At 44.2% G+C, this 14,392-nt stretch overlaps 1 protein-coding gene across 3 annotated transcripts in view; it reads left to right on the top strand.

Moving 5' to 3' along the window:
• Positions 1-2,747: 2,747 nt before the first annotated feature.
• CCDC125 (coiled-coil domain containing 125) overlaps positions 2,748-14,392 on the top strand; it is a 32,442-nt gene continuing 20,797 nt past the window's right edge. For 2 of the 3 annotated variants that reach the window (XM_029217931.1, XM_029217933.1), the window contains exons 1-3: positions 2,896-3,221; positions 10,440-10,789; positions 13,516-13,577. In XM_029217931.1, coding sequence (XP_029073764.1) covers positions 10,480-10,789; positions 13,516-13,577 — 372 coding nt within the window. In that variant the 5' untranslated portion in view covers positions 2,896-3,221; positions 10,440-10,479. Of the gene's footprint in view, positions 2,796-2,895; positions 3,222-10,439; positions 10,790-13,515; positions 13,578-14,392 lie in introns of those variants that run through there. The other variant, XM_029217932.1, reaches the window with a different exon arrangement.

Raw genomic sequence — 14,392 nt, 5'->3', positions numbered from 1 at the left:
ATTGATCTATAAATTCAATCCCAAGCAAAATCACAGCATACTTTTTTTTTAAACATCTTTATTGGAGTATAATTGCTCTACAATGGTGTGTTAGTTTCTGCTTTATAACAAAGTGAATCAGCTATACATATACATATATACCCATATCTCCTCCCTCTTGAGTCTCCCTCCCACTCTCCCTATCCCACCCCTCTAGGGGGTCACAAAGCACCAAGCTGATCTCCCTGTGCTATGCGGCTGCTTCCCACTAGCTACTTTACATTTGGTAGTATTTATAAGTCCATGCCACTCTCTCACTTCGTCCCAGCTTACCCTTCCCCGTCCCGGTGTCCTCAAGTCCATTCTCTACATCTGCGTCTTTATTCCTATCCTGCCCCTAGGTTCTTCAAAACCATTTTTTTTTTTTTTAGATTCCATATATATATATATATGTTAGCATACGGTATTTGTTTTTCCCTTTCTGACTTACTTCACTCTGTATGACAGACTCTAGGTCCATCCACCTCGCTACAAATAACTCAATTTCATTTCTTTTTATGGCTGAGTAATATTCCCTCGTATATATGTGCCACATCTTCTTTATCCATTCATCTATCAATGGACACTTAGGTTCCAGCATACTCTTTTTTTTTTTTTTTGCGGTACGCGGGCCTCTCACTGCTGTGGCCTCTCCCGTTGCGGAGCACAGGCTCCGGACGCGCAGGCTCAGCGGCCATGGCTCACGGGCCCAGCCGCTCCGCGGCACGTGGGATCTTCACGGACCGGGGCACGAACCCGTGTCCCCTGCATTGGCAGGTGGATTCTCAACCACTGCACCACCAGGGAAGCCCTCTGGCATACTCTTTTAAAGTAAAAATTGATAAGCTGATTCTAAAATTTATATGGAAATATATAGGAACCAGAATAACCAATGATGAAAAAGAACAAAGTTAAAAGACTTACAGTAACTGATTTAAAGATTTGCTATAAAAAGTAAGTCAGTGTGGTATTGGTGGAAGGATGAACACATACCAGTGGAACAGAATAGAGTCCAGAAATAAACCCACGCATATAGGGGCAATTTTTGATGGAGGTGCAAAGACAAATCAATGGGGGAAATAATAATCTTTCAACAAATGATGTACCTCCATACACAAAAAAATAAACCACAAACTTAACTGCATACCACATTACTTCAAAATGTTTCATAATAAATTTTATATGCATGCAATCAAAGCTCTGCATTCTGGAGAAGTTCTGACAAAGAAAACAGAGTTATTTAAGTTTTTTTTTAGGGGAGAGACTTGAAAAATTTTAAAGACTGCTATTTTAAATAGTTAAGTCGCAGTTTTAAGTGAAGAAAAATTATTTGGGGTTTGTAAAGCTACTGAATATGCTCATCACACTAAACAAGACAGCAGGCAAACTGGCTTTAAAGTTATAAACATATTGATCTTTTATGGTAATCTAAATCCCTGAGCTTCTAGTATGCTCATAATCAGGAGAAATTAAAGCCTCAGTTCTAAGTCTCGTTTTCTTCATATCTAGGTATCTTTACTTTGGGGAAATGGATGGTTATGGATTTGCAGAAGAGGAAGATTAAGAAGCTTGTTACTGCGAGAAAAGGGTTTACTAGTGATGAAATAAAATGTATACTTTAAGACAGGACAAGAACAATTAAACATAAAATTCTCTGTGTGTCCCTTTGGGCCTCCTCCCTCCCTAATGTGCACGTGCATCTGCATTACACATTAACCAGAGCTCCTCAAAGATAGAAGCGCATGCTCCACCGTAGAGACCAATTTTTTCCCTTTCTTCTGATGCTAGCCATGTAACTTCCTAAAAGAAGCGCAGCTCTGTAAGGGGTCATGGTGCCTTGTTGCTCGCTTTCCACGTGCTTACCTGGGCTATGTATCTTTGGTGAACCTTATGTAAAAGATCAGTATGTCATTTCCACGTAAGATCCTCTGTCTTGAAAATGGATATAACTGTGTCTTAGACTTCTAACAGGTGGAACAGTTCTCAGGGCTTTCTGAGGGTCTGTCTTCTGGGTTATAATCCTCAGTTTGGCCCTAATAAAATTCCCTTTTTTTCTTCTTACTGTCATTGTTAACTGAATTTTCTATGGCATTAGTTTATTTCTAATCCAGAGTAATCATTAAATCTGGTCAAGTTTTTGACCACTACAAAATTCCTTCAGTTATTTCAAGGATGTTGGGTATTAGGGAATAATACCAAAATCATTGCACCAGGTGAAGCTAATGACCCAGCACGTTTTGGGAGGGGTTAAAGGGAGGTAGGGCCCTTCGCCGTATATTCACAGGAATGGGTGGCCCGTATAGCAGCTTTCCAGGCCCACCAGGCCCTGCCCTCTGGCTCCTTCCCACTGCCTGGCCTTTGCCCCAGCAGCTCCTCTGGCCTACAAGGCCCCCTCATTCCTTAGCTCTGAAAGCCTGCTTTTCAAGAGCCGCCACTCCAGCTCAGCTCCATCTTTCTCTTACTCGATTCCTAGACGCTTAATATTTGAACCAGCTAATTTTTACCTTCACAGACGCACGCACTGCCTCGCCCTGTTTTTCTAGGTCTCGAGCTATTATTTAAAACTCGGTTGCGCACAGCTGGTCACGTTACCGCGGTCTAAGTCGGACAGAGCTACCCGCGCCGTCCCCTAACCATGTGAGCTCCGGCTCTGGCGCAGAGCCAGGGGGCGGTGCCGGGCCCCCGGCCGCCACGCCCGCCTTTCCGGTTGGGGCCGCGCAGCGCGGTCACGTGGGTGGAGGAACTGCGGCCAGCGCAGCGTGGAGTCTCGGCCTCAGGTGAGCGCGCTCGGGGGGCGGAGGGACGGGGGCGGCGCGAGGCGGCCGGGGTCCAGCTCACTTAGACCTGCTCTCGGTTCCTCACCCCACAAGGACAGTGGAGAGGGTCCGGGGCCAGACCCCCGGGCGGGGCTGCGCAAATTCGAGAAGCTCGGCAGGTTATGTACAAGCTGGTAAACTGGCTCCTTCTTCCGCTCTTGCTAGTTGAATGTCCTCATCTTATATTGTAGAAATAAGGAATCGATTTTGAAAGACTTTTTCTACCTCTCTCATCTCCTCCTTTATTATTATTTTTTCTATATTTTTCTGCTAATTATGAGCCTTAAAACTACAGCGCAGTAAATGCAATGTGGTATCCTGGATTGGATCTTAGAACAGAAAAAGGACATCAGTAGAGAAACTGGGGAAATCCTGATAAAGTATTTGGTAAGTGCGTGTATCAATGTTAATTTCTTATTTTTGATAAATGTACTCTAATATTGCATTAGAGGAATTTGGGTAGAGAGCATACAGGAGCTCACTGTACTACCTTTGCAACTTACTGTAAATCTAAAATTATTTTAACATTAAAATTTAAACAAAATCCTACAGCGGTATGCTGCAGATCACTGTTTACAGAAAGGGCTGAAGTCAGTTCCTTTTTTGCCAAGCCTGACAGGAATTAGGTGTCTGTTTGATCAACTTGTTTGCTAAGGAAATAGTTGTCTGGCTAGTGGGTGTGGATGCTTCTAGTTCAAGTTTTCCAGGCAGGAATCTGTTTTCTTTTTCAATTCCATCCATTAAGTGTCTCTGGAACACCTGTTATGCGCAAGTAAATGAGAGACACTCATTCCCTACAGTAGGGCCCTGTGTGATAAAAAAGCAAGTCAGGTAGGAAATACGGACTATTAGAAGGATACAACGCAGAGCTAGGAGGGCTCAGAGGTAGAAGAAAGCACATCTGGCCCAGGGGAGTCAGGAGGGCTACTGGAGGGAGTGGCTGTCATGAACTGAGGAGGGCCTGAGAGGAGAAAGCATTCTGGGTGGAGAATGGCTCCAGCAGAGGCTTTAAAGAGACCAGGCTGAGGGGCCCTGGGAGCAGGTACAATCCCTTTTCCACGGAAGCACAGAGCATGCCCAGGGAATACTGGCAGATGGCACAGGAAGTGAAAACTGGTTACATTGTGGAAAACAAGGTGACACCTACTTTAATCATATATACCATGGGAGCTATGGAATGTTTTTGGGCAGGAGAGGGGCATCATTGGATCTGTGCTTGCAGATGACTGAGTTGGCAGCAATGGCTTGGAGTAGATCAGTTAGGGAAGTATTGGTTTAGCCCAGGAGAGGTAAAAGAAGTTCATCCGGGGCTGTGAAGTTGATATGCAAAGAAGGACATGGTTTGGGGAGATTTTGTGGACCTAGAGGACTTGGCAACTGAAGGAACTGAAAAGAAGAAAAAGGAAAAAACCCCAAATCCCAAAGTTTTGGCCCTGGATGTTTTGGAGCGTGATTGATGGGTTTGCAGAAACAGAGGACTCAGCAGGAGACCTGGGGTGGCAGTGGGGAGGGTAATGCATTTGTTTTTGAACAAGCTGTGTTTGAAATGCTGGCAGGATATCGAGCTGGGGATGTGTATTTTAAGAGTTTTCAGGAGTGGAAGCCAAACATATACAGAAGGGACAGGAAGAGGCAAAGGAGTCTGAGTGGGCAGGTCGGAGCCAGTCAGGGATCCCGGTGGGGTTGAGGAATGAAGGTGGGCCGGAGGACTTGGACATGGTGAGTCAGTAGCATCACAGCTTCTGCAGAAGCGCAGGAGCCTGAGGAATGAGGCTAGATCTTAGATTTAGCAATTAGGAAGATACACGTCCCTTTCAGAGTTGTTTTAGTGGAAGAGTAGAAGATTGTGTGCTCACGGTCTGTAGTCTGTTCATTCAGTCGCCATTCCCAAGTGGACCAGGAGCCAGGGATATGGATTCTAGTTCTGGCCCTGCCACTGCCTGTGTAATTTTGGGCAAGTCATGTATGCTTGGGCTGGCATAAGAAGACACCCATAATAAGACCAAAAGGACCTTTTTATTTCTAGCAACACCTAATAGTCCATAGAGCCAGGGTTCCATGGGGCACACTTTGGAAAATGCTGCTATAGAGCCACAATTTTAGAGGTCTAAAGAACGGAAGAATCTTATCCAGTCCCCTGACTTGACAAATGAAGAAACTAGTACTCAAATTCATATTAATGAACATTGATTTCAAATATATTAATAGTGTCCAAAATACCCCTATAAAGTAGTTATGCTTAAAGCCATTTTGGAAATCCTAAAATAGGCTCTGAGAGATTAAATGACTTGCCCAGGATCACAGAGCAGCACGTGGTGGTGTGAGATTTGAACCCAGGCCTTCTGGGTCAGGGCCCTTCTCTGTCACACATCCTGCTGCCTCCTTGGTTGTCAGCCTTGAATGCATTTAAAACTGGTTGAATGGGGCTTCCCTGGTGGTGCAGTGGTTGAGAGTATGCCTGCTGATGCGGGGGACGCAGGTTCGCGCCCCGGTCCGGGAAGATCCCATATGCTGCGGAGCGGCTGGGCCCGTGAGCCATGGCCGCTGAGTCTGCGCGTCCGGAGCCTGTGCTCCGCAACGGGAGAGGCCACAACAGTGAGGGACCCGTGTACCGCAAAAAAACCAAAAAAACCCAAAACTGGTTGAATGGAATGTTAGTAACTTCAACTTTTTTCCCCTTTCTTAGAAGAAATGTGTTCCAAAAGTCAAGTGTTAACCACTGGACCACCAGGGAAGTCCCGACTGCATTACATATTAATATTACTATATAATTAGTATATAACAGTGGGAGAGTACACAGCCAACAATTCCCAAAGTTACATTTTAAAAAACACTAGAGCATTAGACCATGTGAAAGCTCATTTTGTTCAACTCTGAACAGTAGGAAGGTGTACCTGTGACGCCTGAATATATGTGGCACATTGAAAAATATTCTTAGCTGATCCTGTGATTGCTTACTCTTTCCTCTTACTGCTTTTTTCCTTTGCGTTGACCAATTCTGTTTTCTGCACTGTTGGCTACCAGACCCTGACCACGCCCTTCTTAACAGAGGCAGGAGGCTGCACTAGAGGTAAAATACAGCCTCTTAGGGATTAGTCTTTGATTCAGTAAGTAATATCCTATCTACCTTGACAAATAAAAATAGACAAACATTTTTTAAAAATTATTTATTTATTTATTTAGGCTGCGCCGGGTCTTAGTTGCAACATGTGCGATCTTCTTGTGGCATGAGGGCTTCTTAGTTGCGGCACGCAGACTTCTTAGTTGCAGCATGCGAACTCTTAGTTGCAGCATACGTGCGGGATCTAGTTCCCCGACCAGGGATCGAACCCAGGCCCCCTGTAATGGGAGCACAGAGTCCTACCCACTGGACCACCGGGGAAGTCCCTAGACAAACTTATTTAGGAAATAAACTTGTAGAGGAACCAAGATGATTTCATAAAAATTTTGGGAAAAAATGGGTCCAATATACTTCGTTGAGTGTTGCCAAACTAGCTATTTTAGACTTTTACTCTCAGTTTTACTTGATATCATAAATAATAGAAACTTGGTTTACTCTGATGTTAATCTCATTGAAGTTCTCTGAAAGATAGAAAGCAGTGGCTAAGAGTCTAACAGTATCTCTGACGTGAGGGGTCTAGATTCAGAATCTGGCTCTCTCTCTTTTTAGCTATGTTATTTAACCTCTCTGTGCTTCAGTGTAATTGTCTAGACAACAATAGTATTGTCTTGTAAAGTGTTTGTGAAGATTAAATAGAATAATCTAAGTAGCGCACTTAGAATAGTGCCTCGCACACAGAAAGCAAGCAACAAGTGCTAGCTGTTATTAGATCATGGCTTAAAAGTTGTTGCCAGTTTTTTAAATTAATTAATTAATCTATTATTTATTTTTGGCCGTGTTGGGTCTTCCTTGTTGCACTTGGGCTTTCTCTAGTTGTGGTGAGCGGGGCTGCTCTTCGTTGCAGTGCACGGGCTTCTCATTGCGGTGGCTTCTCTTGTTGCGGAGCACGGGCTCTAGGTGTGTGGGCTCAGTAGTTGTGGCTCGCGGACTCTAGAACACAGGCTCAGTAGTTGTGGCATACGGGCTTAGTTGCTCCGCGGCATGTGGGATCTTCCCGGACCAGGACTTGAACCTGTGTCCCCTGCATTGGCAAGCGGATTCCCAACCACTGCGCCGCCAGGGAAGCCCAAGTTGTTGCCAATTTAAGGCATCCAGTTTAATCATTTTCTTTTCTAGGAGGACACAGCTGATTAACACACTTCTCGTCTTTTCCCCTAATCCAGTTAAAGGGTCTCATTTTTTTTTCTGTTTTTAAAAATACATTTTAATATATTATGGAGGTATAATTTACATATAATACAATGTACCATCGTAAGTATATGGTTTAATGAGTTTTGACAAACCATCATTCCAGTCAACATACAAGACTTTTTCATTACCCCAGAAAAGTTCCCTCATGCCCTTTGAAGCCAACCTTCCCACCCCAGGTAACCATTGATCTGTTGTTTTGCCTGGATTTCATACAATACATGGTTCTTCTGTTAGCATAATGTAAGATTCATCCATATTATTGCATATATCAGAAATGTATTATTTATTACTGAATATATTCTGTGTGTGGACTACCACAATTTGTCCATTTTCTTGTTGATGGACATTTGGATTGTTTTCAGTTTTTTGGCTAATTTGAATAATACTCTGAACATTCATGCACGCATCTTTGTATGAACACATGTTTTCATTTCTCATGGGTAAAGCTTAAGAATGCAGTTGTTGGGTCACTTGTTTGAAAGAAACTGTCAAACTTTTTCACAGTGGTTGTACCATCTTATACTCCTGCCATCAGTGTATTTGGGTGTCCACATCCTTGGCAACACCTGGAATTGACAGTGGTACGTGGTGGAATCTCATTGTAGTTTTTTGTAATTGTAATCTATAATTCCTTGATGAATGATATTGAGCCTCTTTCCATCTATGTATCTTCTTCTTCCTTTTTTTTTGGCTGTGCTTTATGGCTGGATCTCAGTTCCCCGACCAGGGATTGAACCCGGGCACCAGCAGTGAAAGTCTGGAATCCTAACCACTAGGCCACTGGGGAACTCTCAAAGTATCTTCTTTTATAATGTGTCTCTCTAAAATTTTTAAGGGCCTTTGTTTGTTTTGTTTTGTTTTTTAATTTTTTTTTTTTTTTACTGGTACACGGGCCTCTCACTGCTGTGGCCTCTCCCGTTGCGGAGCACAGGCTCCGGACGCGCAGGCTCAGCGGCCATGGCTCACGGGCCCAGCCACCCTGCGGCATGTGGGATCCTCCCGGACCGGGGCACAAACCCGTGTCCCCTGCATCGGCAGGCGGACTCTCAACCACTGCGCCACCAGGGAAGCCCCTGTTTTTTAATTTTTTAAGGGCCTTTGTTTTTAAACATTGAAAATGTATGGTACCTTGACCCTAAAAATAACAGAAACCCCTTCAAACATGATAGATTTATTTGGCATCTTTGTGTGGTTTTAAAAGTGGGAGACTAAGAGAGAGACTTCAGCAAAAATACAAGACTGAGATTTAATTATTTTTGAATGTCCTGGTAAGCAATTACTTAAACAGCAGGATATTTAGAAAGGATTTCAGATGTGTTTATTTTCCTTTAAAAAAAAAAAGAGTCTTGAGAAAAGGATGAAATATTTCTAAATACCTTCAGCAAAGCAGCTGTTTTGAAATGGCTGGTGGTGAAAGTCCCTCTTCACTGCCCTTGTACTGGAAGGACAAGGCTGAGCATTTCCAGTGCTCTCCAGCCAACAGGTGGACACTGTCACCAGGTAGGTGCCCACAGTGGGATCCACACGGGGTGGGGGTGTTTTTCAGTGATGGGCATTTCTCTGTAGGGCTTTTTTTTTTTTTTTTTTTTTTTTTTTTTTTTTTGCGGTACGCGGGCCTCTCACTGCTGTGGCCTCTCCCATTGCGGAGCACAGGCTCCGGATGCGCAGGCCCAGCGGCCATGGCTCACGGGCCCAGCCGCTCCACGGCATGTGGGATCCCCCCGGACCGGGGCATGAACTCGTGTCCCCTGCATTGGCAGGCGGACTCCCAACAACTGGGCCACCAGGGAAGCCCTCTGTAGGGCATGTTTATCCGGAGTTAGCCCCAGGTTATCTGGTGTGGAGCCTTACAGAGGTGGCTGTTTTGTTTTTCACCCCAGGCAGGTATTTCAGTTTATTGGTTTTATTTATTTAATTAATTGATTTATCTATTTATTTTGGCTGCACTTCGAGGCATGCAGGATCTTAGTTCCCCTACCAGGAATCAAACCTGCGCCCTTTGCAGTGGAAGCACAGAGTCTTAACCACTGGACCGCCAGGGAAGTCCCTCAGTTTGTTTCTCCCTTTATCCACTTATTTAAAAGTACTGTTGTGCACTGATCACTGTCTTAGATAACTGTGTAGGCACTGGGCATGCATTGTGATCCAAACAGACCAAAATCTCTACCCTGTGGAGCTTGCATTCCACTTAGGGCCCTCGGGAGCGGGTTTGGGCTCTGGTAGAGGAAATGTCCAGGTCGCACTACCTTTTGAGAAGCGTAACAGGCAGGCCAGAGCCACCTTCTGCTTCCCTAGGCTCCCAAGTGTACTGCTTTCCCCCTTTGAATGGTGTGCTTTGAAAAATGAGTACAATATAGAGGGGTATGTTAGAAGGTCATAAATGCCAAGAAGAAAAATCAAGCAGAGAAGTGGGATAGTGAAGAGGAGTTGGCAGTTTTAGGTGGGGTGCCAGGAAAGGCCACGCTGAGAAGGTGACGCTGCAGGAAAGACCCAAGGAGGCGAGGAACCAGCTGTGCATCTGGCTGGGGGAAGAATGTTCCAGGCAGAGGGAACTCGAAGCCCTGGGGCAGGAATGCCTGGCTCGGTCAGTAATACCAGGGAGGCTGGGGAGGCCAGGGTGAGGGTACGGGGCAGAGGTGAGCTTGGGGCCCCTCGCCATTGGAAGGGCTTTGACTTTTACTCTGTGCTGAGAAACACTGGAGGGTTTTGAACACAGGTGTGGCATGGTTAGAGAAAGAGAGGGACGATGGGGGGACCTTCTTCCCTCCATCTGTCACTGTCCCGACAAAACCTCTCCTAATCGTATCTGCACAGAAATAGAAAATGAACCAAGTAGAGCCGTACGAGAGAGCGTAAGGGCCCTGAGCACCTGAAGTAGATAAAGGGTTGTGAGGAACAGAGGCAAGATGGTCTTAGTCATTGGAAGCTGGGTTTTCAGAGACTCTTCTGAATTTTATACAGCTCTTAGGCTCATGAAAACTGATCCCTTTCCTTTGTAAGCTTGTCAGGTGCGTTCTTTTTCCTTGGCGAAGCCTGATCTGCTTTATCCTGATCAGTAGATTATTGGATTCAGTAAAAGTCTTTCCTATTTCCTTGGAAATAAGGAGTCAGATCTTTTCTTACCCGAAAAGTCCTGAAATGTTAAACAGCTTCAGTTGGATTGCAAGGGGCATCTGTGTGCTTGTGCATTGCTGGCTGTGCCTGCAAAATATAGGAAGGAACTTTTCTTCCCTGGCAAACCCAACTTTGATTATACTGACGGCTTTTTAACTACTGTTTTCTCTTAACTGCAGATAACTTGTTTATCCCTACGGTAAAGAAGGCACGTGGCTGATGAGCAGGGAGGCGAGGCCGCAGAGTGAGGCAGAGGGGCAGGCCTGGGAAGCAGAGGACGATGACATGGCAGAAGGCGATTTAGGGTATGGCCTCAGAAGAAGGCCCGGCGGCATTTATGAAGTGCAAGTTTCACATTTATTTACATCTAGAAAAAGATCAGATGGAAAGGCCTTTAGTCCTCCCCCGTTTTCAAGAAATGGGGAAGAAAGAAACAGTGCCGTTTTTCAGTATTCCAAGCATAAGAGCTTGCATGATACACACCCGGAAGGACCCCAAATTCCCTATCACGGCCGACAAAGTAGCACTGGTAAGAATGCCCAGCATCCTCTTTCTCCTCCTCTTTTCTGCCCTGTGGATTTTATCAATGCTGTCAGCCTCCCAACACATGGAGATGGGTCACCATCGTGGATTTTAGAAATTTATCTTTATTCACCTCTAGAGGTTGATTGGTGATGGTAAAGGTGATTGATGTTTGTGTCTCCATGCATTATACAAATTGTGAAGTACAGTAATTATTCTGCATCAATACATATATGTTAGTTATATCAATAAGTAATTACTTACCTTGCTTTTCTCGTGAAGTAGTGGTATACTTCATTTGTTCTTTTTTTGTCTTATTCAGCAAACATTTATTGGGTACCTGTTAGGTGCCCAGCACAGTACCAGACTCTGGGAATAACATCAGTAAATAAAATAGTCAAAGGCCCTAATGCCATGGAGTTCACATTCTGGTAGAGCAGACAGAAAATAAACCTGCAAATCAACAGCTATGTAACATCAGGCAGTAGTACGTGAAAAGACAGTGAGTGAGTGGAGGGGCTGGGGCGCTGCTGTTTGAGGCACAGGTCAAGAGAGGTGACATTGGGCTTCCCTGGTGGCGCAGTGGTTGAGAGTCCCCCTGCCGATGCAGGGGACGCGGGTTCGTGCCCCGGTCCGGGAAGATCCCACATGCCGCAGAGTGGCTGGGCCCATGAGCCATGGCCGCTGAGCCTGCGCGCCCGGAGCCTGTGCTCCGCAACGGGAGAGGCCACAACAGTGAGAGGCCCGCATACCACAAAAAGAGAAGTCACATTGGAGCACTGCAAGCCTGATGCTCATCTGGGGAAGGAGTGTTACAGGCAGAACACACAGGCTTCAGGTTATTTTAGGGATGTCATAAAATTCTCAAAACAAAATTAATTTATCATAAGTAAAAATAAATTGTGCTGTACACTAAGGAGAGAATAAAATTCAGAATCATACTGTGATAGAATGTTACAACTGCGAAGTGACCCGGAACTGGTGGATGAGTCCCAGCCTGCACTGAGGTACAGCTCTGGTGTGGCTGCATCTTTTGTAATCCACATTGTAAAACTTCCCCACCAAAGTGGAACAAACACAATTAGAACAACATGAAAATAATTTAAGAAACATTTCAGATTTACGAAAACATGGTGCAGCTGGGGATCGATCTCTGTCCTTCAAAATCCTTCTTGAAATTAGGATGGGATTATTTATATATTTTTCTTCCAAGTCCTTATCATGCATAGAGGATGGATACTGTTTTGCAAGCAAGATGTTGAAAATTGAACATTATGCTAAGATGCCTTTACAAAAATGTGAGGAAACTACTGGGATATAAACAAGAAGTAATAGTAATGGTATGAGCTCCTATATTTTTTGAGTTATCGACTTTTGTCTTTTTATCAAAGTTGACTTGATCCTAGGTGAGAATATTGTGTTAGTTTCCTCTTGCTAATAGGCAGTTTCCAAATTACCAGAAATTTAATGGTTTAAAACAACATAAATTTTATTCTCTTACAGTTCTGTAGGTCAAAAATCCAAAACAGGTTTCACTGGACTAAAATCACGGTGTTGGCATGGCTGCCTCCCTTCTGGAGGCTCTAGGGGAGAACCCACTCCCTTGCCTTTTCCACCTTCTAGAGGCTGCCTTCCCTGGCCGTGGTACCCTTCCTCCGTCTTCACAGCCACTTCTCCCGCTGCCTTATGCTGATACTGACTCCTCTGCCTCCTTCTTTCATTTATAAGGACCTGGGTAATCCAGAATAATCTCCTATCTCCACGTATTTAATCACACCTGCAAAATCCTTTTTGCTAGGTATTCACAGGTTCTGGGATTAAGATGTGGACATCTTTGGGGGCCATTTTTCTGCCTACCACAGGTGTTAATAGAGTAGAACTTGTCATTGTCAAACCAGTGTTACTTTTTAAAAAATTTAGTTTATTTTTTTATTTTTGGCCACACCATGCTGCATGCAGGATCTTAGTTCCCCGACCAGGGATTGAACCCATGCCCCCTGCACTGGACCGCCAGGGAAGTTCCCCAATGTCACTTTTGTCCCTCATTGGAACCCTGAATTATCAGAGTAAAAACATGACTTAGGTTTTCCCTTGGTTACTGTCATGTTGATGAAAGTTCAGAATAGCAAAGAAAAGAATTGTTTTGAGAAATTTTTAATGTCCCTCAAAATACTCTCTCTAAATTTTTTTGCTTCTTTTTACTTCCTGTTCTCTTGCTATAATTTATCACTTCAATGTTTTTCTATTGCCAGTGAAACTGCAATGTAAATGAAGTTCCTGGGAAGCCCAGATTAATGTCTCAGTTGATCGATCCCATTAAGGAGAGAATAATTGAAGTTACTGGAGACTTCTAGTGATTCTCCTTGGAAAGAAATTAAATTCAGGTTATTTCTTAGATATTCATATCACGATATTGATCAGGCTTAAGCCAAACACCAAAATTTATTTACTTTACTCACCAACATTCATTAATACTGTGTTTGGATATAGTAAGTAACCAATTCATTAACAACAGTTTTATTTTAGAGTCCTTTGTTTTAAGAGTCTTTCGATTCAAAAGTATGTGTCTTTTCATTTGTGGAATGTTCTAAGCTATCTGTTTTTATCGTCATTTGGTTTATTACAGTTATTTTCTCGTTTCAGTTTAGGGAAAGGCTGTATTTGATATTTTGTAAACAAATGTCCCATATTTAACTAGCTAAAGAAAATATTTAATTTTTTTTTTCCCTCTAGTGGATTCTAATTCAGAGTTGTCAAATGTGGAATTAAGGCAACGTCTTCAGGAAACTTTAGAGGTAGGTCCTCTGGCTAACATACAAATTCTCATGTGAATAAAGTCCACTGATAGATATTTTGTGTAAGTATTACTAACATGGTATGGAAGTCAACTGTTGGCTTTCCATATATTCTCGAGCCACACTGTCAAGCTCATAGCTTCCAACTGGCCTCCGCATCTCAGTGGCTTCGTCGCCTCATCTCTCCGAATGGCTGTTCGTATAAACATGCCCTCCTGTTCTCCTTTCCAACTTATTTCTCTAATCTCCTCCTGGAGAAAATAATCACTCCCTTCCATCTGTCTTCCCAGTATGTGTGACTTGAAATAACCTGACTTAATTGAACCTCTTTGAAGTCAGAGGACTAGAAAGTACCCCAGGGGGTCTGAGGAGACCATCCGTCTTGCTGGGAGTTGGAGTTTCTATGAGGGTGCTTGTCCTTTCAGGAACAGAAAGCCTGTCTTAGTGTGCATTTGTTTTTTTTGTTTGTTTTTTTGGGTTTTGTTTTGGCCGTAGCATGTGGGATGTTAGTTTCCCGACCAGAGGTCGAACCTCAGGCCCCCTGCAGTGGACGCATGGGGTCTTAACTGCTGGACCGCCAGGGAACTCCCTTACTGTGCCTTTGTATCTTTTCTGGTGACTGCTACTCTACTGGTTTCTAGGGCTGCCCTGACAAACTGGTGTCTTAAAAGAGCAGATCGCAGCTTCCCTGGTGGCGCAGTGGTTGAGAGTCTGCCTGCCGATGCAGGGGACACGGGTTCGTGCCCCAGTCCGGGATGATCCCACATGCCGCGGAGCGCTGGGCCTGTGAGCCATGGCCACTGAGCCTGCGTGAC

This window comes from Monodon monoceros, unplaced genomic scaffold, assembly GCF_005190385.1.
Source record: "Monodon monoceros isolate NGI ecotype Baffin Bay Population unplaced genomic scaffold, NGI_Narwhal_1 Super_Scaffold_12, whole genome shotgun sequence".
Lineage (NCBI taxonomy): Eukaryota > Metazoa > Chordata > Mammalia > Artiodactyla > Monodontidae > Monodon > Monodon monoceros.
This window is presented reverse-complemented; position numbering and strand designations above follow the sequence as displayed.